Source organism: Pteropus alecto, unplaced genomic scaffold (assembly GCF_000325575.1).
Source record: "Pteropus alecto unplaced genomic scaffold, ASM32557v1 scaffold63, whole genome shotgun sequence".
Classification (NCBI taxonomy): domain Eukaryota; kingdom Metazoa; phylum Chordata; class Mammalia; order Chiroptera; family Pteropodidae; genus Pteropus; species Pteropus alecto.
The window spans coordinates 752,932-778,551 of NW_006434897.1; the positions used below are offsets into that span (position 1 = coordinate 752,932).

The 25,620-nt window shown below is 35.5% G+C and overlaps 1 protein-coding gene across 1 annotated transcript in view; it reads left to right on the forward strand.

Annotated features, from left to right (window-relative positions):
- HERC6 (HECT and RLD domain containing E3 ubiquitin protein ligase family member 6) overlaps positions 1-25,620 on the forward strand; it is a 44,727-nt gene that overhangs the window by 1,975 nt on the left and 17,132 nt on the right. The window contains exons 2-13 of the mRNA XM_006910719.3: positions 500-659; positions 2,141-2,217; positions 5,630-5,857; positions 7,159-7,253; positions 11,469-11,596; positions 12,288-12,424; positions 13,619-13,686; positions 16,168-16,289; positions 17,096-17,155; positions 19,662-19,755; positions 21,382-21,568; positions 23,806-23,960. Of these exons, the coding sequence (XP_006910781.1) occupies positions 500-659; positions 2,141-2,217; positions 5,630-5,857; positions 7,159-7,253; positions 11,469-11,596; positions 12,288-12,424; positions 13,619-13,686; positions 16,168-16,289; positions 17,096-17,155; positions 19,662-19,755; positions 21,382-21,568; positions 23,806-23,960 (1,511 nt within the window). The remainder of the gene's footprint in view (positions 1-499; positions 660-2,140; positions 2,218-5,629; positions 5,858-7,158; positions 7,254-11,468; positions 11,597-12,287; positions 12,425-13,618; positions 13,687-16,167; positions 16,290-17,095; positions 17,156-19,661; positions 19,756-21,381; positions 21,569-23,805; positions 23,961-25,620) is intronic.

Consider the following 25,620-nt stretch of genomic DNA (forward strand, 5'->3'; position numbering starts at 1 on the left):
TTGGCCCATTTAGAGGCGTGTTACTGCACTGTTCACTGTGAGAAGTTCTAGCATCTGCTTCTCACAGTCATGAGACATGCTCCCTGCTTGTTTCCTTCTGAGCAAGGGATTCCCTGTTCTTACTGTTCAGGGCTGGGAAGACAGAAGAGTGGAGTGGAGGCGATCTCATCTTCCCTGCAGCCACCTTTATTTTGCTGGGTTTTGCTACCACCATCATAGAGAAACAGTAGCTCAAGCGCCATAGTCCCTACAGTTTCCCCTCCTCCAAGATTTCCACCCTTTTAAATAGCAGTTATTTTCCCATAAAGACAGCATAGCACACATTGAGGTATTTCCTTCACACCTTTAGCATGGATTTTAGGCCTTGATTTAAAAACCCATTGGAGGAGATGAGAAATCTGAGTGACCCTTCTTTTTGAAGGAAAGTACTATCTTATTAAACTTGCTGTAAATTAATAATCTGTGGGGTTTTTGTTTTGTTTTGTCATTGTTCCCAAAGGACTAATTAAGGCACTGGAAACTCTACTCGTTGGTCTCGTGAGCTGTGGAAAGGAACATTCCCTGGCTGTCTGTCACAAAGGGAGGGTGTTCGCATGGGGAGCTGGTTCTGAAGGACAGCTGGGGATTGAAGAATGTAAGGAAAAAATTTTTACACCTAAGTAAGTATTCTAATTCATTTATTCATTCAGTAGTTTTGAGTTCCATGTGCCATGTACCATACAAGATACCAGGGTACAAAATGACTGTGGCAGACACAGCCCCTAACCTCAACCATTACAGTGTAGTGAGGGGAAAGAGGCTGGAAAAAAACTTTTAATATCAATTATTATTTAGAGTCCTAGAAAGTAGGGCACAGTGAAGTGAGAGAACATGTTATCCTTTGATCTTAATCTTATCTATTAGAAAGAACTTTATACCACTTGGACCTCTAGAGTTGGTACACAGATTAAAATGAAAACATTTGAGCTACTGAAGATACCAAAAGCGATCTTTTCTGAATTTCCCTATCTGACTAAAGTAGAGCCTCCTAACATTCAGCTGCCATTAACCCTCCTATGGTAGAAGTGAGGCAAACATGATCCTTAATTCAGCTACTGTGAAGACAGACTGACCAATCAGCATCAAAAAACCCAGTGGAGCCTTCCATACTCTCCTATTGAAGCCCTAACCTCCGCTACCACCTTCCTGCTTTCTTAAGTTGACATATATAAGCCTTTACTCAGGCTATTCGATAAATTTTTTATTACTGGGAGCTCCTTTGTGTACATATAAATAAATCTTGTCTTTTCTCCTGTTAATCTATTGTCAATTAATTGCAGGTCCCCAATCACTGTACCCATATTGGAAAACTTTTTCTCCCAACATAACTTTTTGGCTTGTTATAAGTTAATGGGTCCTAATATTTTACTTAATAGAGTGGAAGAAAAAAAATCATATCCTCACAAACAGCTTTCTAGTACAAATGATACAACAAGCAGTCTGAATTTTGTGTTCACGAATTACATGCTTTGGAAATGTTCAAAAGCATGTTTTTTTTTTAATACTAAGAAGTTACTTCTTGTTACTTCCTATGGCCATTAAATCGTGTGAGAAATCACTGTGGCTTTGGGGAATGAGCATTGAACTTGGAATGAAAAGATCAAGGTTTGAGTCTAGTTCTACAGTTTAATACATATTAGACCTCTTTGAGTTCTACTAGGTTCAGCCATATGAAATGCTGATAATTATGTTCTGACTCACAAAAATGGCAATTCAACTCAATGCTTTCTTTATTTCACAGGGCTTAAATTAGGTGATGTAGGTGACAGTGCTCTATAAATTCTAAAGCCCTGTGCTATATGTGTATGAAGAAATTTATTTTTCTTTTAGGCCATTAAATATAAGATAAAAGTTAGTCAAATAATGCATTAAAAGTCCAGTAAACATCATTTTCACATTATATACTGTTTTGGATTCTGCCCTATACATTTGTACATGTTGATATTATGTTAAAAACAGTTCAGAGCTTTGGAATAAAGGTACTACAGAGATGTAAGACCATAAATTGTTTTCCTAGACCAAATGTTTTAAATATCTGTAGTCTGCTTGGTGATCCACTCTAAAAAAATGATTAATAGATTTTATATCATTTTTATTATAGGAAGATAAAAACCCTGACTGGTATAAAAATAATACAAGTTTCCTGTGGACACTACCATTCCTTGGCATTATCAGAAGGTAAAAAACGCTTTTTGGATCTCCTAAGTGTCATTAAGAAGTTTTTTTTTTTTTTTTAATATAAATGATACCTATTGATTTTTAATACACTGGAGTTTATTTTAATGCATTTAGAAATTTTTAACTGTCCAAATTTCATAAGATGTTTTGTTCTTCATATTCTCTCCCCCCCCCCCCCATTTTCTTTGTCTTTATTATACTCCAAGTAGTGCCTAATTCATATCGCCATAAAGAACCATCTCTGTTTACATGACATGATTGGCTGACGCTCAGAATGCAGTAGTGGCTTTATTTCCAGCACTTTGCGCAGTATGCTGAGTGGCTTGTCTATGCTAGTAAAGTCAGACAAAGGCCTATTTGTCTTTTTTTACTTAGATCAAAGAAAGAAAAGTCAAGATGGCACAATTGTGGCTCTACACTTTTTCTACCAACATCTCCCATCTTTTGTCCATCTTCAGGCCAAATTTCTCAATGGGGTCTCTTAGGTTCAGTACCTGGGGGTCTACAAATTTAACAAAAGACAGTTTACTAAAAGAAAAGGCACACAATTTTTATTGATAATTTCCATGCATGAGAGTTCACAGAAAAGAAACTCAAGAAGTAGTTAGATTTGGGGGCTTATATATCATTTTAACAAAGGATAGGAGGTTTGGACCAGGAGAGATAAATTATGAGAAAGTGACTTGGAAATGTCGGGGAGAAACCAATGGAAGATAAGGGTTATTTTAGTAAGGGTTGTTTATGCAGACTCATGTCAATGCTAACTCTCCATCTCTGGTCATGAGTCCCTCTCCCATTCTGGGTACAGGAGAGGAGGATATCTTCACAAGGGAAATTTATGCCTTGCTTTTGGGTGGATTAAGGGAGAGTGGAGAATTCTTTCTGAATCTGTTGATTCTCAGTTACCTTCAGCTCAAAATAACCCTTATCCCAAAGTGTCATATTCTTATTCCCTTCAAGAAATGTCTGATATTTGCATGTCCCTCAGGTGGTTTCTCATGCATAATTGCAACTGTGCCACAGGGGCCATGGACAGCCAACATTTCTTGGTTGCATTCTGTGTTCCAGCTACTCTGTTAAATGGTTTACATGTGTTGTCTCGTGTACTAAAACACAGAAGGACATTTGGGCTCCAAGACTTTCAATAATTTGCCTAATGTCACACACTAAGAAACAGAAGAGGTGAAATTTGAATCTATACTTGTTTATATCCCAACCCTAAAACCTTAATCACTGTACCACACAGGCTATGCAAGCAGGACAATCCCATGGCTATAGTGTGATTACTTCTACCTACCATTTCTAGCTATTTGATATAAAGTAAGTTATTTAACTTTGCTGAATCTCAGTTTTCTCACCTATAGGAACATGGATGCCTAACTTAAAAGTTCTTTAGAAGATTCAGTGAGAGAAGGTACACAATATATCCTGTACAGTCCACAGCAGATAGCATAGGGGTATAATAAATATTAGTTTCTTTTCCTGCTTTACTTTCCTTCTTATTTTTTAAAATTACAAACTTTTTATTTATATTTTTTATCAAGGTAAAACTGACATACAACATTATACAGTGTCAGATATACAACATAATGATTCAATAGTTGTATATACTGCAAAATGATCACCACAATAAGTCCAGTTAACATCTGTCACCAAACGTAGTTACAGAATTTTTTTTCTTGTAATGAGAACTTTTAAGATTTACTCTCTTAGCAACTTTCAAATATGCATTACAGTATTATTTGACTTGTCATGCTATACATTAAATCCCCATGACCTATTTATTTATAACTGGAAGTTTGTACCTTTTGACTCCCTTCACCATTTTGCCCTCCCTTTGCTTCTGCCCCGGGCAATAACCAATCTCTTCTTGGTATCTATGAGCTTTTTTTTTTTTTTTTTTTAAGATTCCACATATAAGTGAAATCATATAGTATTTGTCTTTCTTTGACTTATTTCATTTAGCACATTGCCCTCAAAGTGCATCCATGTTGCCACGAATGGTCTTTCCTCTTGCTTATTGAAATGATTTGAATTATTTCTCTGGACTATTGATTTGTTTTTGCATTGGTCTGGAATGTAAAGGCTATGTAGAGTCCAGCACTGAATACATTTGCTATGGTGACCTTCATGAGAGTTTGACATTTTCCAGTACACTCTCAAAAATTATTTTCAGTAGTAGAAATAGAGTGGTTCACAATAAAAATCAGATATAATAACACAAAAATCTGAGATGTGTTGGCATTTCTCTGGCTCAATAATTAATCATTAGAAAAGCATGATTTTTAACCTAATATTAATTATCTATCTCTGGTCAAATTCAATATAAAATGTTGTTTTTTCTCCCTCGGAGAGTCAATCCACAAGTATTTATCAAGTGCCTACAATGTCAATCAAGTGCCTACAAGTAGTTATCAAGTGCCAGCAAAGAGAATATAGCAGTGAACAAACTTAAGACACTGCTTTCATGGAGTTTATATTCTGAAAGAAAGTAGGGAAACTGAAACTTAAACACACAAATACTTACATGATATAACAGATAGAGATAAGGATGCGAATAAAAGTGAAGCAGGGTAGGAGGACAGAGAGCAAATACCTGGGTGGAGGAAAGGGGTCTTTCTGTTTATAGAAGAGGTCAGAGAAGCTATCTCTTATAAGGCGACATGTGAACAGAGATCAAAAGGAATGGAGGGACACATGATGCTAAAGCAATGATCCAGAAACAAAGGCCATGAGGTAGAGGGCACGCCCACTAGTGTGCTCAGCAACAGAAGGAGATCTGGAGAGAAATGAGCAAGGAGGAAATGAAGTCTGAGAAGTGGTCATGGGGAGTACCGGGGATGTAAGGCTTGTGAGCTGTTGGTAAGAATCAGCCTTTTATTGAGTAGGATACCAAACTCTCGAAGGCTTCGATCTGACTTATATTTTTAAAAGATCACCCTTGCTGTTTTTCGGAGAACAGACTGCTGGGGGCAAAGGTAGAATCTGGGAGCCTAGTGAAGTGCTGTTGTAATTCTCCAGGACAGAAATGATGGTGACTTGGCCGCTAAGGTGGTAGCAGTGGGGAGGTGAGAAGTAGTTAGATTCTAGATTAACTATGAAGTGTTAGGATCTGCTGGGTTGAAGGGTATAAAAGAAAAAGAGGAGTCAAGGATGATTCCGAGCTTTTTGGCCTGAGCACCCGAAATAACATGGTTGCTCTTTAACTGGAAGGAGAAGAGGAGTGGATGTTGTTAGAAGAGACTCATAAAGATGATCTTGACCATCCTCCTTGCCTTTAGTCAGAATACTTTAACCTCTTTTATCCCTGTTTTATTATTTCAAGATTTTTAGAATTAGGGTGGTGGTTTCTACTTGAATTTGGTATTCCATTGTGCGTGCAAGTCTGAATTGCTCTTCTGTATTTTTGCAGATGGCCAAGTGTATTCATGGGGAAAGAATAGCCAAGGTCAGCTGGGCTTGGGGAAGGAGTTCCCCTCCCAAGCCAGCCCACAGAGGGTGAGGTCCCTGGAGGGGATCCCTCTGGCTCAGGTTGCTGCAGGAGGAGCCCACAGCTTTGCCCTGTCTCTCTCTGGTACTTCATTTGGCTGGGGAAGCAACAACACAGGGCAGCTGGCCCTCAGTGGAAATAATACCCCAGGTAAGGAGATAGTTTTATTCTTGCAGTAAATCATTATTTTTTCTGGTTGGAAGACCAACTTTGCAAAGGGCAGTCTCAAGGTTTTGAACAGTGGTTCCCAAATTTTTTGACGCATTATAATCACCTAGAGGCTTTATTAATTTTTGATTGCTGCTGTAACAAATTACCACAAACTTAGTGGCTTAAAACAACACAGATTTTTTATCTTATTGTTTTGGTGGTCTGAAGTCAGGTGCAGGTCTCACTGAGCTAAATCAAAATGTCTGCAAGGCTCTGTTCTTTTCTGAAGGGTCTAGGATAGAAACCATTTTCTTGCCTTTTCCATCTTCTAAGGGTCACCTGCAATCCTTCACTCAATCCCCTTTCTTCTTCAGAGCCGGCGATGACTGGTTAACTCTTTCTCCAGTCACATTACTCTGACATTGATTCTTCTACCCCTCTTTTCTTCAGTTAAAGGACCCTTGTGATCTCCCTATTGTAAGGTCAACTGATTAGCAACTTGAATTCCATCTGTTTCCTTAACTTCCCCTTTGACATGTACCCTAATATATTCGCAGGCTCCAGGAAAAGGACATGGACATCTCTAGGAGGCCATTATTCTGTCTACCATTAGAGCATTTACAAATCTCAGTGCCCAGGTTGGACCCTATACCAATTAAATCAGAATGTCTGGGGATGGAATCCAAGCATCAGTCATTAACAAAGATCCCATGGGCGATTCTGATGTGCAGCAAAGTTTGGGAACCACTGGATTAGAAGCCTGCTAGTAGTAGGGGAAACAACCAGTTCCTCTAGCAACCTTTAAACAAATTTATTGTGAAGTTTTCCAATGGACCCCATCCTCCTCTGATCAATTCTTTACATTTGGCTAACATGTATTTAGCATATGCTAAGTGCTAGTACCAAGCTGAGTACTTATACCTCATTTCATTTAACTCTCAACATAAGTAGGTCTTTTTATTTTCTCAATTATTATTACATATTTGCAGAACACTTACTGTGTGACAGAAATGAATACGACATGATGGTAGCATTATTGGGATGAGAATCTTAAAGCTTAGCTTTCTAGGGCAGTAGACTTAGGAATTCCAGAAGCTTAAATAGTTTCCAGAAATAAATGCTAAAAGACTGCTTTTCTTTTCTAAAGCAGAGCTTTCCTTCTGTTTTATACCTCTGATTATTTTTTCACTTAAAAATTATGATGAATTATAATAAAAATATTAAAAAGTATAAAAAATTTAAAAACTCATGATATCTGAGCCTACTTCTTATAATCTAGAGATTCTGCTTTCTTTCAACAGTACAAAGATACAAGCCTCATTCAATTGGTGCACTGAAGAGTCTAGATGTGATTTATATCAGCTGTGGTTATGAACATACTGCAGTGCTTACCCAGGTAATCCAAAATGTCTTGCTATTCTTTTAAATCCCAGAGAAATGTTACCATAACGTACCTTGTACTGATTATTGATGAAAGCAATATGTGGATCAATCTCTCAAGACATTCATTTAGTGTATAAATGTTTAAGAGAAGAAGTTAACCCAATATAAACCATGAAATTTTGAAGATCCTATAATAAAAGCTAATATCATTTTTAGGTTATGTTTTTAGATACAGATTAAATTAGGTTAATATAAGAGCTAATCCTTTTAGCAATTATTCATAATGTGATTCTATAGATGAAAGTTATTACAGGAGCAACAAAGTAATTTTTACAGTTTTCAATAACCCCCATTACAGACTAGAATATACTTTGTTCAGTTTCTTGCAAGGCACAGATACAAGCTGGCTTCCTGAATGTTTTCTTCCTTTTCTTATACTAGCCACATAGTATATTCCAATGTGATGGATTTGCTCCATTGCCATAAGGAATAGACTTGAAAACTATGTAGATGAAATGTTTATTTAAAAACTATATATCTAAAATAACTTTTATTACTTATTTTAAAAGCATGTTTGAAATATATTATTCTTAGCTGGCAAGAGAAAGCTAGAGTTAATTTAATCAAGAATCATCTTTTGAAGATACCTTGAGACAAATGAAAATGAAAACACAATGACCCCAAATCTATAAGACACAGTCAAAGTAGTTCTAAAAGAGAAATTCCTAGCAATACAAGCCTACTTCAAGAAACAAGAAAAATCTCAAATAAACAACGTAACCTAAAGGAACTATAAAAAGAGGAACAAACAAAGCCCAAAGTAAGTACAAAGAAGGAAATAATAAAGGTCAGAGTGGAAATAAACAAAATAGAGACTAAAACAAAACAAAACAAAAGATCAATGAAATCAAGAGCTGATTCTTTGAAAAGGTAAGCAAAATTGATAAACCTTTAGCCAGACTCATCAAGAAAAGAGAACACTCAAATAAATAAAATCAGAAGTGAAAGAGTAGAAGTGACAGCCAACACCACACAAATACAAAGGATTATAAGAAAATACTATGAATAATTATAAGCCAACACATTAGACAACCTAGAATACATGGATGAATTCCTAAAAACATACAATCTTCTAAGACTAAATCAGGAAGAAACAAAAAATCTGAACAGACCAATAACTACCAACAAAATTGAATCAGTAATCAAAAACTACCAACAAGCAAAAGTCCTGGACCAGATAGCTTCACAGGTGAATTTTACCGAACATTCAAAGAAGAATTAATACCTATAATTCTCAACTATTCCAAAAATTTGAAGAGGAAGGACGGCTCCCAAACTCATTTTATAAGGCCAGTATTTACCTGATACTAAAACTAGACAAAGATACTACAAAAAAAGAAAATTATAGGCTATGATCAAATTAGATTTATTCCTGGGATGCAAGGTTTGTTTAATATCCACAAATCAATTACTATAATATGCCAGATAAAATGAAGAATCAAAATCATATGATCATATCAATAGATGCAGAAAAAGCTTTAGAAAAAACCTAACATCCATTTATGATAAAAAATCTCAGCAAAATAGGGATAGAGGGAACATACCTCAACATACTAAAGACAATATATGACAAACCCACAGCTAACATCTTACCCAAGAGTGAAAAGCTGAAAGCGTTCTCCTTAAGATCAGGAACCAGACAAGAATGTCCGCTTTCACTATTTTTATTCAACATAGTTTTGGAATTCCAGACACAGCAATCAGACAAGAAAAAGAAATAAAATGTATCCAAATTGGAAAAGAAGTAAATCTGTCATTATTTGCAGATGATATGATAGTATATAGAGTGAACCCTAAAGGTTCCACCAAAAAACTATTAGAACTGATAAATGAATTCAGTATAGTAAGATACGAAATTAATATTCAGTAATCAGTTGCATTTTTATACACTAATAACGAACTATCAGAAAGGGAAATTAAGAAAATAATCCCATTTACAATTGCATCAAAAAGAATAAAATACCTAGGAATAAATTTAACCAAAAAGGTAAAAGGTCTGTACTCTGAAAACTATAAGATACTCAAAAAAGAAATTGCAGAAGATACAAATTAATGGAAGGATATACCATGCTCATGGATAGGAATAATTAACATCATTAAAATGTCCATACTACCTATTGAATCTATAGATTCAATGCAATCTCTATCGAAACACCAATGGCGTTTCACACAACTAGAAGAAATAATCCTAAAACTTATGTGGAATCACAAAAGACCTTGAACAGCCAAAGCAATCTTGAGAAAGAAGAATAAAGTTGGAGGCATCACCCTACCTGATATTAAACTATTCTACAAGGGTATAGTAATCAAAACAGAATGATACTGGCATAAAAACAGACACATAGATCAATGGAACAGAATAGAGAGCCCAGAAGTAAACCTATGCCTATATGGTCAATTAATCAATGACAAAGGAGGCAAGAATATACAATGAACCGAAGACAGTTTCTTCCATAAGTAGTGTTGGAAAAATGATAAAATACATGCAAAAATGAAACCAGACCGCTTTTTTACGCTATATACAAAAATAAACTCAAAATGGATTAAAGACTTAAATGTAAGACTCAAAACCATAAAATTCCTTGAAGAAAACATAGGCAGTAAACTCTTTGACATAGTTCTTAGCAATACTTTTGTTTGTTTGTTTGTTTGTTTGCTTTCATTTTTGGATATATCTTCTTGGGCAAGGGAAACAAAAGAAAAAAATAAACAAATAAGACTACATCAAACTAAAAAGGTTTTGCACAGTGAAGGAAACCATCAACAAAACAAAAAGACAACCTAGAATAGGAGAAGATATTGGAAGATATCCAATAAGGGGTTAATATCCAAAATATATAAGGAACTCATACAACTTAATGCCAAGAAACCCCCAAACAGTCTGATTAAAAAATGGGCAGAGGACCTGAATAGACATTTCTCCAGAGAGGACATACAGATGGCCAATAGGCACATGAAAAGACGTTCAACATCATTAATCATCAGGGAAATGCAACTTAAAACCACAACAAAACATCACCTACCACCTGTCAAAATGACTATCATCAAGTCAACAAACAACAAGTGTTGGCGAGAATGTGAAGAAAGGGAACCCTTGTGCATTGTTGGTGAGATTGTAAATTTGTGCAGCCAATTGGAAAACAGTATGGTGGTTGCTCAAAAAATTAAAAACAGAACTACCATATGACTCAGCAATTCCACTTTTGGGTATTTATCCAAAGAAATCCAAAACACTAATTTGAAAAGACATATGCACCCTTATGTTCATTGCAGCATTATTTACGATAGCCAACATATGGAAACAACTTAAATGTCCATCGATAGGGGAATGAATAAAGAAGAGGTAGTACATATATACAGCAGACTATTACTTGTCCATGAAAAGGAATGAAATCTCGCCATTTGATACAATACGGGTGAACCTAGAGGGTATTACGCTAAGTGAAATAAGTCAGATAGAGACAGACAAATACCATATAATTTCACTTATATGTGGAATCTAAAAAACAAACAAACAAAACAAACTCATAGATACAGAAAACAAATTGAGAGTTGCCAGATGGGAGGGGTGTTGTGGGGAAGGGATTAAGAAGTACAAATTGCTAATTATAAAAATACTTGTGGTGATATAATGTACAGCATAGGAAATATAGTCAATAATATGGTAATAACTATGAATGGTGTCAAATGGGTAGTAGACTTACTGGGGTGATCACCTCAGAGTTATGTAAATGTCTCATCACTATGTTATACACGTGAAACTAAGATAATATTGCATGTCTACTGTAATTGAAAAACAAATTTAAAAAAAGAATCATCTTTTGAAAAGAGATTATTTTCTGAGTAATGTACAAATAAATAAAACAACTCTATACTTAAAAGTTAGTGTTATTTTTGAACTTGTTTATTTGTCCATCCATTCATTCTACAAACATGTATTAAGTGCCTAGTTTGTAAGGAAATGCCAATGATTTTTTTGTTTAATTTTTTCGTTTAATGTTTTAACTCTATATTCACTATTAGAAATAGTAAGTACAGGACCCCTCCCCTTTACATAGGTCTTATATTTCACAGAGTGCTCTTATATAACTGTTATATACTTAATCTTACCTTTTAAGTTTTTTTTTTTTTAACTTGAAATTAGTCTGATTTCTTTTTTCTAAAACAGAATGGAAAAGTGTTCACATTTGGAGACAATAGCTGTGGACAGCTGGGATACAACCCCACTGCTAAAAAGAGAGGTCCACAACAGGTAGAAGGAATTGATGGTCTAGTTTCACAGATAGATTGTGGAAGGTAATAGGCTTTTTTTTTTTTTAAATGAGTGGAAAGTGTTATATTTTATTAGAAATGATTCATATGGAATATTATCAAACCTTATAACCTTAAAATATGTGACTATTCTTTTTATAGATCATTTTCCTTTCTGAAAGTTTACTTCTTCCAAATATGGTTTAATTTTTCCATTTTTTCTTCTTCACCCAAGGCATTTCACTTATTTAATAAGAATTAATTGGAAGCTTACTGTTTATAGACCACTTAACTAGGTGCTGGGGGGTGGGGTAGGTTTACAACAAAAATAGTGGTGTTTGTCTACTTGAGTTGATAAAACAAAATTAATCTCATGCTTTTGTATGTAGAAGATGATATATATTTGCATATATATTCAGAGTTTTGCATAACCTTATTATGAGGACAGTTTGAGTATCATCTACCTAATTCATAAAAAAAAAACTTTCTTTTAAAACATAAATGATAGAAACCATAGTACGAACCCATTAATAATAGTATATATTTAAGGTTAGTAATAAGTTAATATTCACCTACTATTTGTTTAGCATCATTTGGTACTCTCTAACTCGGCCATTGTGATAAGGGATCTGCATACTTAGTATGAGATAAATCTGTTATTTTGTGTTAATAGACATCATTTTTCTCAAAAACTTGAGTATCTTGGTCTTCATTATATGTATTCTCTCTTCTGCAGTTATCACACCCTTGCATATGTCTACACCACTGGTGAGGTGGTGTCTTTTGGTCGTGGACGAAATTGTGCAAGCAGCCCAACCCATTCAGAGGCCCAGATGGAGAACTTTGACATGAGCTGCCTGATTTCTGCTAATGGTATGAGTGGTACCACTAATTCATGATTATCTGTTAATTGATGCAACTGGAGGAGAAATATTATTCTGCTTCCTCTCAAAGAAGTGCATGAACTATGGTTCATCTAGTACTGTTATTTTTCATTTGTATAATATGTATTTTTTCTTATGCATTGATTCCTGGAGTATTGGGTAAACTTTTCTAAAGATTAAGGTAATACAAAAGAAGATACTAAATTGTTTACTTAAGCATCAGAACAATATACTTTTATATATTTAATCAAACCTCTTCTAAAGCATATCAGCCTGGCTTCATGACAAAAGTGCATGAAAAACTAAATTTTCAGCTAAGTGAATATATTGCATGTAACCTGATCAAAATTAATCGTTTCTGCTATTTGTAGTCAAATTCACTTAGAAGAATATAAATTGCCTGTAGAGATTAATTTACCTTGGTAATACATCTGAGTTTGTTTGTTTGTTTGTTACAGTCAAATGATTGTTTATTCTGGTTTTTCCTTCCTTTTTTTTTTTTTTTGGTATATGTGTGTGACATTCTTATTTCCCTAATTGAATATTAAGCTCTTTTAAGGCAAGGTAAAACTTTTTGGCTAATTTAATTTCTCTATAGCCCATGTTCCTGTGTGAAAACCTTTAGTAAGCTTTTTATTTTTATTTTTTAAAATTTTAAAATTTTACTTATTTTATTTTGACAGCAAATCATATATATTTTGCATTATATGTTCACCACTCATAGTTAGATTTCTTTCTGTCACCACATATTTGACCCCTTTTTACCCCATCTACTTTCCTCCTCCCCCACTACCCTCTAGTAACTACTAGTCTACTGTCCATGTCCATGAGACTCCGTCATGTTTGTCTGTTGTTTTTAGGTTTATATCCCACATGTAAGTGATATCACGTGGTTTTCAACTTTTTCTGTCTGACTTATTTCTCTTAGCATGATTATGTTAGCATGATTCCATGTTGCCACAAATGGCAGTATTTCATCTCTTCTTATAGCCGAGTAATATTCCATTGTATATATGTACCACATCTTTATCCAATCATCTATCGTAGGGCACTTCGGTTGCTTTCATGTCCTGGCTACATCAGAGTTTTTAAGACCTTTTTAAAGAGCAGTTGTAGGTTTCCAGTGACAGATTTAATTTTTACTTATAAAAACAATAAGCATGTGTTCATGACTTTCTTTTAGATCTTGTGGATGTTCAAGTCAAACACATTTTTGCTGGCACGTATGTCAACGTTGTGACAACATATCAGGTATCTATTATACTTTCTGTTTCTTTTAAAAAACAGTATTTTACTCTAGATTTCAGAGCAGTATTTGAAATATTGTATCATTTGTATATATTCAAATTTTGTACTAAAATAGTAAGATTCTCTCATAGAATGCTTAAAAATATTATATAATTCTCACTTCTTCATTTGGCTTCTTAGTAGATGAGACCCGAAATTCATTGCTTTTCCACTAACTTTTTATTAAGTAAGAATACTGATGGTAATAACAGTTATGTCTCAGCACCAAGCTGAGTACTCCAAATGAATCAACACATTTAATCCTTGAGATTATTTTCCTCCATTTTACAAATGAAAAAAACTTAGTCTCAGGTGGATCCACCCTCAAAAATCTAGCTTTATGACCCTGTTTTTCTCAAAGTTATTTGATTTTGTGATATACCAACTAGCATTCCACAGAAATCATGTTCCTCTGGACATCTGAGAAAATAAATTATAAGAACATTAATGTAATAATATATAGTACTTTACAGTTAATTGTTGCATATACCATCTTACTTAACCCATATGACATGTAGAGGCAGACACTGTAGTTAAAAGTATCTAAGATATTAGATAGACTAAATACTGCTAGCTGTTGTAACAACTACTTAACACAATGAAGATTTTTTTCCCCCCACATCATAGCCCAATGAGGGTTGGAGATAGCGGGCAGCTGTAGGGGAGAAAAAAATAATTTTTCCTCTACCCATCTCAGTTTCATTTGGCTGGGACCCTACAAATTAGACTGAGAAACAACAGATTAATAGGAAAGAAACAGAGTTTATTCAGGTAAAATGGGCACAAAGTTTATTTTTGCTTTTCAGGGGAGAATGGATGAAACCTGACCTAGTGAAATGGACAGAGAATAGGAGAGGAGCAAGTGGAAACAATGACAGGGACAATTCAGAGAAGTCTTGTTGTGGAGGGGAGTAGGGAATAGTGGGAGAGTTTTGTTATTGTTTAGAGAGGTGATATTAAGGTATGTTTTTGTGCTAGTGAGAATGATCCAGTTCAGATGGAGAAAGTTATTATGCATGAAGAAGAAAATAAAAGACGTGGTATGTAGGGAGCATCTTGTCCTAAGTTTCCTGTGATATAGGAGGGAAAAAAAAGCTTCTTCATGATTTAACCACAGGGTACACTCGGGACTCAAGTCAAGAAGCTGGAGGGAACTTTAGGAATCATGGTTACACATCTTTTTCAAGAGTTCTTTATTTTGGCCTTAAACAAAAAATGATGCGGAATTTCCTGACTCATTACAAGTTCAGTGGAGGCAGAGGTATAATATGGAGCAGAGCACTCATATCTTTGGAGGACTACATTAAAGACAGATTTTTTCTTTCCACACGATGATTTCTGACACCTCTGGCTGAGCTATTTGGTTTCAACTATTATACAGAACCATCGTTCTCAGAGTGCGGTCCCCAAACCAGCATCATCAGCATCACCTGGGAATTTGCTAGATGGAAATTGTTGAGCTCCACTTCTGACTTATTGAATTAGAAACTGTGGGGATGCACCCAACAATCTATGCTTTAACAAGATGACCAGGTAGTTCTGTTGCATGCTGAAGTTTGAAAAGCGGTGATACAAAACTAAAAATCTGTGGCTGATTAAAGAGGACCTAGAAACTAGTATTTATTAAGTACATACTATATAGTCTAAAGGCTTTGTATACATAATATCATTTAATTGTAACAGGATCCCAGGGGTTGGGTATTGTTATTTCATTTTCTTATTGTGGTGTTATATATCGATAACAAAACATGCTATTCTAACCAATTTTAAGTGAACAATTCAGTGACATTCATTGTATTCACAATGTTGTTGTTGAATGTAACTACCACCACTGTCCATCTCTACAACTTTTTCATCACCTCAAACAGAAACTCTATAAACATTGAATTATAACTCTCCATTTTTTCTACACCCATCCTCAGGTAACCTCTAATCTATTTTGTTTATAAATTCGACTACTTTATGTAAGTGGAATCATATAATATTTGTCCTTTTGTATGTGGCTTGTTTCACTTAGCATAATGTTTTTAAAGTTCATCCATGTTGTAGCATGTATCAGAATTTTCTTCCTTGCTATGGCTGAATAATATTCCATTGAATGTATATACCACATTCATCTGTTGATACTGTCGGTTAACAAGAATTGTTTCCATCTTTTGGCTATTGTGAATAGTGCTGCGATAAATATTGGCCTATATGTATCTGTTAGAGTCCCTGTTTTTAATACTTTTGCGTTATCCTGGTTTTGAGATGATGAAACTGAGGCTCAGACCAAGCAAAGTGGCCAAGACTAGGAACTGGAAAAACCAGGCCAGTCTGATGCCGTAGCCCCTCCCACTAGCCCCTTTGTCTGAGGACCAGTCCTGTCTACCACCTGTGCCACAAGCTTTACTCAGCACATGTGTGTGTTTTCCTGATCATTCTTTTTTTTCTAATTCTTTAAAGGAAACCAGTTCCACAAATGTTTCCAAGAAGACCTTGCCAGAAATAAGCCGAATTAACCAGCCCCTCATGGAACAATGGATGGCAGTGACAAATGGAAATACTCAACATGAATTAGCTAAGAGGTGGCTGTCTGATAATCATAAACCACTTATTTGGTTCTGAAGTTATGGTCATTCTATCCTAGACATAAGAAAGATAGTTTGGCTTTGTGGTGAAGGCATTTGCATTTTAACCATGATTCTCTGCTGCCACCTCTCAATTCAAAGTCATTGACTTATTCATTCATTGTTGATTTAACAGAGGTATATTGAGGATGTACAATATTCCAGGTACCTTGATAGATGAGGGAGATGTAGGAGTGAATCATAAACACTCTCTGACTCACGAAGCCTTCGCAAAAGTGGACTGTTTTTATATCTTCTATAGTTCATTCTCTGAAGCTTCATGAGTTTCTATTTTCAGAAGTATGGATTTTATTTAAGTCTAGGACTTGATCAAATCAACTATGAAGGGCGTTGGTGAGATTTAGCAGTCACATATACAAAGTATAACCAGCATTTAGAGGATTCTTTGATGAGTAGTTATTTTTATTGATAATGATTCCATATCACCTGTTATATATTCAGACATGAGAAAAAAGGAGGCATGCTTTATAACAGTGGTCCCCAACCTTTTTGGCACCAGGGACCGGTGCTCCTGTGAGGATTTTAATGCCTGAGGATCTGAGGTGGAGCTGAGGCTGTGATGATAGCACTGGGGAGAGGCTGCAAATATAGATGAAGCTTCGCTGGCTTGCCTGCCGCTCACCTCCTGCTGTGTGGCCCAGTTCCTAACAGGCCATGGACTGGTGCTGGTCCATGGCCTGGGGGTTGAGGACCCCTGCTTTATAGTATGTTATAACTTAACCCTTATGTTATTACTTTTGCAGTGAAATTAGAGTGATATTTTCATCTCCTGCTTGTCTGACTGCAAGCTTTTTAAAGAAAAGGTAATATTTACCTTCATTTTAAAACACTGGGAAATTTTTTTAATGAAATCTTTCAAGTCAGTCATTTTAATTTGTGAATTATGCTATTTACGAACTAAAGTCCAATGTAGAAAACCCATGGGTTGTTACAGAATCCTTCCATTTCTATTAGACCACTATTAAGTTGTAATTCGTAAATCACATCGTTTACCTCCTCTGTCCTGTCTCCTCTGTTATCTAGTTAGAAGGAATGGTGTTTTTTCAGGATCCTTGTATCTACAAGTGATACAAATGAATGTTAGTTCATTCTAACATGGCTTTAGTACTAGGACGTACTTTGTAGTTCTTATTGTGATGGGATCAATAAGGAAAATAGATCCTATTTATTTTATCTTTAGTCTTACTACTGTAGAGGAAAGCCTAACTTCTTTCCTATTAGATTTGCCACTTGGTCTGATCCTATAGTTGCAAAATACGCAACCTTTTGTCGACTATGTCTTCTCCTCCTTCTATGCTTGCCAATACTGTGCCTAAGAACTGTTAATAGATAAACTGAGGCATATTAAACTTCTTATTTGAGCAAATATTGATTTGAATGGGGCAGTGCCAAACTGGAAGTGGTTAGGAGCACTCTGCTGACAGGAGCCAGGGGAAAGACTTATGTAGAAAAAATGCAGAAGAAAAGAAAGGAAATTATTTGACTGGCTGTAGTTTAAAGCCTGTTGGCTATTTGTGACTGGTTGTCTTTAGGTTTTGATTTCATAACTTTGAAGCATTTACAGGCTTAGATTTTGGTTTGCTTATGTAGTCTGCCACAGCATTAGAGCCACTGCAGTCTAATGGCCTCCTTGTTAAATTAATTTAACAATATATAAAGGAGGAGAAGGGAAGATAGCAGCATGAAAGGACCCTTAGTTTGCCCTCTGCCTTCTCTGGGGCCAAGGCCCTGCTGGTGTACTTGAAGCCCGATATAACTCATTCCAGTCCTTCTTCTAGGTCAAGTCTCGCCTCTCACTTGCTGAGTTGGCTTCAAGCTGGCTCACTGGTTCAGAAGATAGTTGTACACATTTTGTACCCCCTTTTGGCCACTATGTGGTACTCGCTTAACCCCTGTTGCAGCTATTCCTTGCCCCCACACAACCCACAGTTGTCCCGTTGGTTCTTAACCCAGCTGCATTCTTAGCCACTCCAACAACTTCACCTGTGAACCAGAGAAGCACAGGGAAGTTAACTTTCATAGCTTCCCATTGGCAGCTCATGAGACAGTATCTTCCTGGAGCCCCAAAAAGCATCCCTGTTCATCTTCACATATCCTGGGCAGAAGTGGGAGAAGGGAAACTGGGGACACTGCTTCCTTCTGCCTTCTCTCCCTCGCTTTCCTTTTCATGCCATCCTTCAGGCTGGAACAAGGACTCTACCATACAATGCATTATTCTCATTCTTCCCTACTCTAGCCTCTTTATACACTAAGAATATTATCTTTTAAAATGGAAATGTACCCTCCCAGCAATGATGAACCTCAAGGTTTGGTCTTTGATGCTCCTCTGATGCCAAAGGCTGCAAAAGAGAATATATTTTAAGGGAGAATTTACAATATTTTGATTTAGTACTTGCATAATATTTTAGCCCTGGTATTATTATTGATTGGTTAATCTAGCAAGCATAAAACATTTCTTGATAGAACATTATAAAAATAAATTGTTTGGCAGAATGCAGGGTCATCAGATATTACCAACATAACCCAGGGAGGCATGATACGTAGACACTGCTTTGATAGTGTTTCTGAGGGGAAGGCAAGGTTGGAATTTACTAGGAATTGGTAGTTTGGTTTAAGGCAGGTTTTTCAATATGGGAGGGAGAAGCCAGAGGCTTGATGAGGACTAGGAAAAGATACAAGGATCCTGGATGGATGGAAACAGCAAGGTGAAGACTTTAAGGCAAGAGATTCAAAGAATTTTAGGGCATAAACTGTCTGCGATGCTTTCCATTGAAGAGTTAATAGGTCTTTTCAGGAAGTTCCTATAATGAACCATCGAGCCATTTGCCTGGGCAAGTGTGTCTCTTGGAATAGTAAAGTCATGCTAATGAAACAGTGGAATCCCAAAGTAATGTAAATGTGAGGGTAAGAAATGGGGTGGTGGTGGTGGTGGTTTCAGTCTCTGTGTGGGACTGAGTGTGGGGATAAATTGTTTCAGTCCTCAAATGCAGCAGATAAAATTTTGCTATTATTGTAGCCCAAACTTGTAGCCCAAACTAGATGTTATCTACTCTCTCTTAGGAGAACATTAATTTTATAAGTGTTTTTTGTTTGTTTGTTTGTTTGTTTGTTTTGTGCCAAGTAAATTGGTTATTTCGAAACGGCAGCAAGCTTTAAGAAAAAAGTTTATAACTGATATGCAATAAAAGAAAACTAAATAATGATATATGAAGTTTAGAAATAGTCTTTCTCATCTCTTTATGTGTGTGTGTGTGTGTGTGTGTGTGTGTGTGTGTGTGTGTGTGTGTTTTGTATTTCTTGTATCCAAAGAGAATCTGGAAAAACAAATTCCATTGATGTGGACTTACAAGTGGCAAGAGATACCTTCGAGAAGTTAACAAAAAAGAAGTGGATTTCTTTGATGGTAATAGTCAATATTTACTTGAGAAATAGAGCAAAAGAAGTTCCTTACAGAAACCAATATGATTGCAGTTTAATTTTGTTGGGAGCTGAGTGAGGGGGAACTGATAGGGGAGGGGCTAGTATTCATTATGGGGGTGCTATATTCCAGACACTGTATTAGCGGCTGGCTTTAATTTTCTTTTTGAACACTTAAAGGTACAGTAGATGACAATATTTTTATCTTCAATATGAGAAAACCAATGCTCGAAAGGTACATAACCTCCAGCATGACTTATGAAAAGAGCACTAGTTTGGGAAGCAGGATAACCTTATTCTGGACTAGCAGACCAAAAAGGCCGGTCTCTGTTTTGCGATGAATCTCAAATCTAGTTGAGATGAATCAGCTACTGATTCATCTTTTATCCTCTTTGGGTCATATTTCCTTTATCTGTAAGTTGAGTTCATCTTTAAGGTCTATTCCAATTTAATATTTTGTAATTCTGGGTTATGTTGGAAGGAAAACTTTCCCTCTACCAATTTAGGAATTTGGGGGGCCCGCAAATTAGCAATAGGCAGATTAACAAGAGCACTGAAAACAAGTTTTATTCTCATGCCTGTGGGAACATTCAGATGAAAAGGCTCCAGTACAGCTAGGGATGAGGGCTTATATACAAACCTAATAGGGAAAGGGAGCGGGGAGAAAGGGCTTCAATGTAGAGAAGTGACAAGAACTTTGAGCTTCTAGGAGTACCAAATTATGGGAAGGCAAACATATGGGGAAATCATGGTAGATCAGAGCTAGTTAGTAAGGTTTGTGTAGACTCTTTCTCAGTGCCAGCTCATCTCTGCTGATAAGGCCATTATCCCTTTCCTGGTACAGGAAGTTAGGGCAGAAAGATACCTTCCTCCTCAAAATTTATATTCTGTTTTCGGGTAGATAGAGAGAAACCAGAGAGCTTGTTCTGTGTCTGCTTTTTCTCACTTGCCTTCAGCTCAAAATAATCTTCATGCCAGAGTGGCATATTCTAAGACCCTTCCCACCTCTGCACAGGTTCACTCAGGAGTGACTCGGCCTCCTTCTTTCTGGAGTTCTAGGCTCTGGGGCCATTAAATCCTCTAGCAGATCTTTTATGTTTGGTTGGCAGATTAGGAAAGAGAATATGTAAGATCACACGAGAGGTTTTAGAGGGGGCCATGCCTGGAAGTACCATCTATCACCTTCACTCACATTTCATTAGCTAGCACTTAGTTACATGGCCCCACCTAACTGCAGGGGAGGCTGGAAAATACCATCTTTCTGTGAACCGAGGAGGAAGCTAAAACAAGATTGGTGAGGTGAACATATGGCATCTTCTCTGCCATGGTAGATTTTAGGTCAGATAGATCTGGATATGGATCCCTGATCTGTCTCTTTCTAATTGAGCAACCTCTACGATTCACTCAGTATATAAATGCGTGATTTACTTTTATTTCTTCATGCACCAGCTCTCACATACTACTTTAGGGGCATTTAGGATGCAAGGAGTGATGGAGTTTGAAAAGTAGGTTTCAGGAAACCTAAATGATTATTCCAATAGGAAAGTGGTTGAATGAAACCCCTGATTCATTCCTCATCTTAGGCCTTTCCCTGATTCTCTTTCAACTGCAGATAACTACATATCTCAAGGATAATCTGCTCAGAGCTCTTCCATATCGTTCTCTACACCAAGAAGCGTTATCAATTTTCCTTCTGCTTCCACAATGTCCTGTGATGCATGATTCTGGAAACTGGAAAATGGTGGTTCTGTTTGCAGAGGCTGTTTGTAAAATGAGTGACCAGTCTTTAGGAGTCCTGAGTAAGTTCGATCACTTGTATATCACTTTATCTGTACTCTCAATAGAGAGTCACTGTTTTAAGTAGAAGTTATAGCAAATTTTATGTAGAAGATTTCAAAATATACAAATGTTTAAGTACATGGTATGTGAATTATTGTGAATAGATTAACCTAAAGCTATTATAATCATTACTATTATCATGCAAAGCATGTGTAATGGCTCTGACATTCGTTTAATAACCATAGAGGATCCAGTCGAGATAAAGCCACACTTTAAAATTTTTTGCTCATGTTGCTTTAAAGCTTTAGACATTTTAACCAAGGGTGATGAAAAAGAAATATTAAGCTTTGTGTTCTTGTTGTTTATTTTATTCACTACTATAGGATGTCCTACAATTTTGAGCTAGTGTTCAAGGTCCAAAGCTAAAAGATACAAAGCATACACACACACACACACACACACACACACACAAATGTATTTTTTTTAATGGCAGCATACCATTCACATTCTTTGGCAACTTGTTTTTTTCGCACTTAACAGTATATCATGGAAATCGTTCTGTTATTGGACCAATAGAACTGTTTTATTTTATTTAATGGCTGAATTGTATTCTGTTGGGAGGATATATTATGGAGAGTTGTTTTTAAACTTTTGCTATTGTAACAGTAGCAAAAGTTTTGTAACAGCTAACGTGCATTTCTTTGCACATATATAAATTGTAACAGCTAACGTGCATTTCTTTGCACATATATAAATTTACACAGGCAGGGAAAATTCCAGAAAGCAAAATTACTGGGTTGAATTGAATATGCATTTTAAATTCTGAGAGATTTTGCCAGATGACCCTCCACAGAAGTTTGAGCCACCATGTTGCACAACTTTAAGTGACCAACATTCACGTTGTAGTCTAAGTAAATTGCACCCCTGGAGTTGGGCAAAGTGGCAGCCTTAATAGAGGATGTATCAGTTTACACTTCATCAACAAATATGAGAGCATTAGCTCATGCACTGTTCGACAGTGTTATCAAACTGGGTTTTCCCATTCTGAAAAAAAGAATCTCTTAATTAAAATTTTCCTATTATGAATTAGGTTGTGCTCATTTTCCTACATCTCAGTTCCATTCATATATCATATTCTGGGACCTATCAGTTCTTCCCTCTTGCCCATTTTTCCATTTGTTGCTAGTACTTTTCTTTTTTACTTAGGAACTTTTAAACTATTAAGGCAGCTAATCCTTTATCAATAATATGAGTTACAAATTTTTCTTAAGGTTATTAAATATTTTTTTCTTTTGTGTCATTTTTGCCATGCATAATTATTTTTGAACATTTTTATGAAGCCTAATATATTAACATTTTTCTTTATGGTTCTGAGTGAGTAATACTTCAAAAAGACTACCTTACTCTGAAACTAAAAAAAAAAAGAAGTTCCTATGCTCCTATTAGAATTTTTATTGTTTCATTTTTATGTTTAAATCTTTGATATGTATACACTTTATCTTGATTAAACTTTATTTTCCACTGGTCCCTAGCCATTTAATGAATAATGTTTCATTCCCACTAATATGCAATGCCACTTTTATCATATAATAAAGTCTCATGTATATTTGGATCCATTTATGGAATTTCTGTTGCATTGATCTGTTTTTCATGCATCTAGGTCATACTATTTTAATTATATTAGCTTGATAATGTATTTTAACAATTGATAGGTTTCTTTTCTGAGAATTGTCCTTTAAAGGTACAATAATCCAGGTAGTAACCTCAGTAATATTAAAATATTGTTACTGGGATAATTTTAAAAATATAGACATACATACCAGGTGTTCATAAAATCTGAAGGCATAGATAATATTTACAGACTGAAAATGTCTGATAACATTATATATGTATGTGTGTATTCACCTATGTATGTTTTCAGACTTTATAAATACCTTATAGAATTTTCAGTTTGAAAATCATGAAATCAATCAAGTAATCAAGCATAAATATGATTTATCAGCACATTTCTACAGAATCTCAAATTTGAGCTTTTAATTTCAATGATATTTAACCAGGGGAAAAAAATTTTCTGTAATAAATGTTGCCCAGGATGATATCCTTAAAAAAGATATTTTATGGATTACGCCATCAGAAATAGAAGATATTATCTATTTCTCACATCAAAGCACCCAGTTAAAACTGAAGAAGGTTTTGTTTGTTTGTTTGTTTTTGTGGGGAAGTATATATTTATCTTGGCTGATTTTACATCCCTCAGAGAAGTGTTGGGCATCTTTGCAAGAATCTTCTCTTAGTGCACTGGTCCAGATGCTTAAAACTGCTGTCATTGCTCAGCTGAATTATTGGAATAGAACTGAATGGGATAATCGCAATGTTATAGCTCTTCTAAGAACCATGAAAGAAGTGCATAAGGTAAGGGCTCATCTAAAGGAATTTATATACCCTTTTACTAAATCAAAATCCCTTAGGTCTCAGCCATTTAGAATCTTGTTTTGTTATGTTTTTTGCAACAGGAAGGATATTTTATCCAGCCCTTAATAATTCAAAATTTTGCTTGTTTTGCTAACTAAGTAGACTCTGGAGGAATATATTACATATTATATATAATCCGTTAGATGCACAAATACTCGAATATGAGAATGATTCAGCATTCTCATTAGAGTATACAGCATAATGTAGAAATAACCTAAGGTTAAGCTACCAGTAAGCGTAATGTTTGTTGTGGCATAGGGAGGAGCCAGAGCATTTTAAATAAAAGAACAGAATAAAATCACTATTGTTCAATTAAAAAATTAGCTAAAATAAGATGCTTTATAAATATAAATTACTAAATGACAATTAAAGCATATTTTACCACACAGTATCAATCTCCATAGGAGAAAATATTATGTACAAAAGTCAGTGCTTTTCAGAAATACTAATAATGTAGTATTGATATTTCTAAAGTAGTATATTTCTTTTTTTCTCCAGTGTTATTGACATATAATTGACATACAACGTTGTGTAAGTTTATAGTTTATGCATGTTTATTTGATACACTTATATATTATAAAATGGCTACCAACATAGCTTTAGCTAACACCTCCATCACCTCATATAATTACCATTTCTTTATTGTGGTGATACCCTTATGATCTATTCTCTTAGCAATTTTCAAGTATATGGTACAATATTGTTAACTATAATCACTATGTTGTACATTAGATCTCTAGAATTTATTCATTTTATAACTAGAAATTTGTACCCTTTGACCAACATCTCCCAATTTTCCTCACCCCCAAGCCCCTGACAACCATCATTCTACTTTTTTCCTGTAGATTCCACATATAAGTGAATTCTTATAGTATTTATCTTTCTGTTTGCCTTATCTCGTTTAGCATAATGCCCTCAAGGTCTGTCCAAGTCACCACAAATGTAAAGATTTCCTTCTTTCTCATGGCTGAATAAATATCCTAGTGTGTATATATATATATCACATCTTCTTTATCCATTTATCCATCCATGTATGCTTAGGTTGTTTCCTTGTGTTGGCTACTGTAAATAATGAAGCAATGAACATGGGGTTGTAGATATCTCTTTCAAATAGTCTTTCCATTTCCTTTGGATATATACCTAGAAGTGGGATTTTTAAATTTTTCGAGGAACCTCCACGCTGTTTCCATAGTGGCTGCAGCAATTTACATTCTCACCAACAGTGCACAAGGTTCCCTTTTCTCCACATCCTCACCAATATTTGTTATCTCTTGTCATTTTGATGATAGCCATTCTAACAGGTGTGAGGTAATATCTCCTCGTGGTTTTGGTTTATATTTCCCTGATGATTATTGATGTTGAGCACCTTTTCATGTACTTGTTGGCCATCTGTATGTCTTCTTGGGAAAAAAAAATACCTATTCAGTTACTCTGCCCATTTTATAATTGGATTTTTTTTTTTTGCTCAGTTGTATGAGTTGTATGTTTTTTGATATTAATACCTTATCAGATATATGATTTGCAAATATTTTCTCCCATTCCATAGGGTGCCTTTTCATTTTGTTGACTGTTTCTTTTGCTGTGCGGAAGCTTGTTTGAT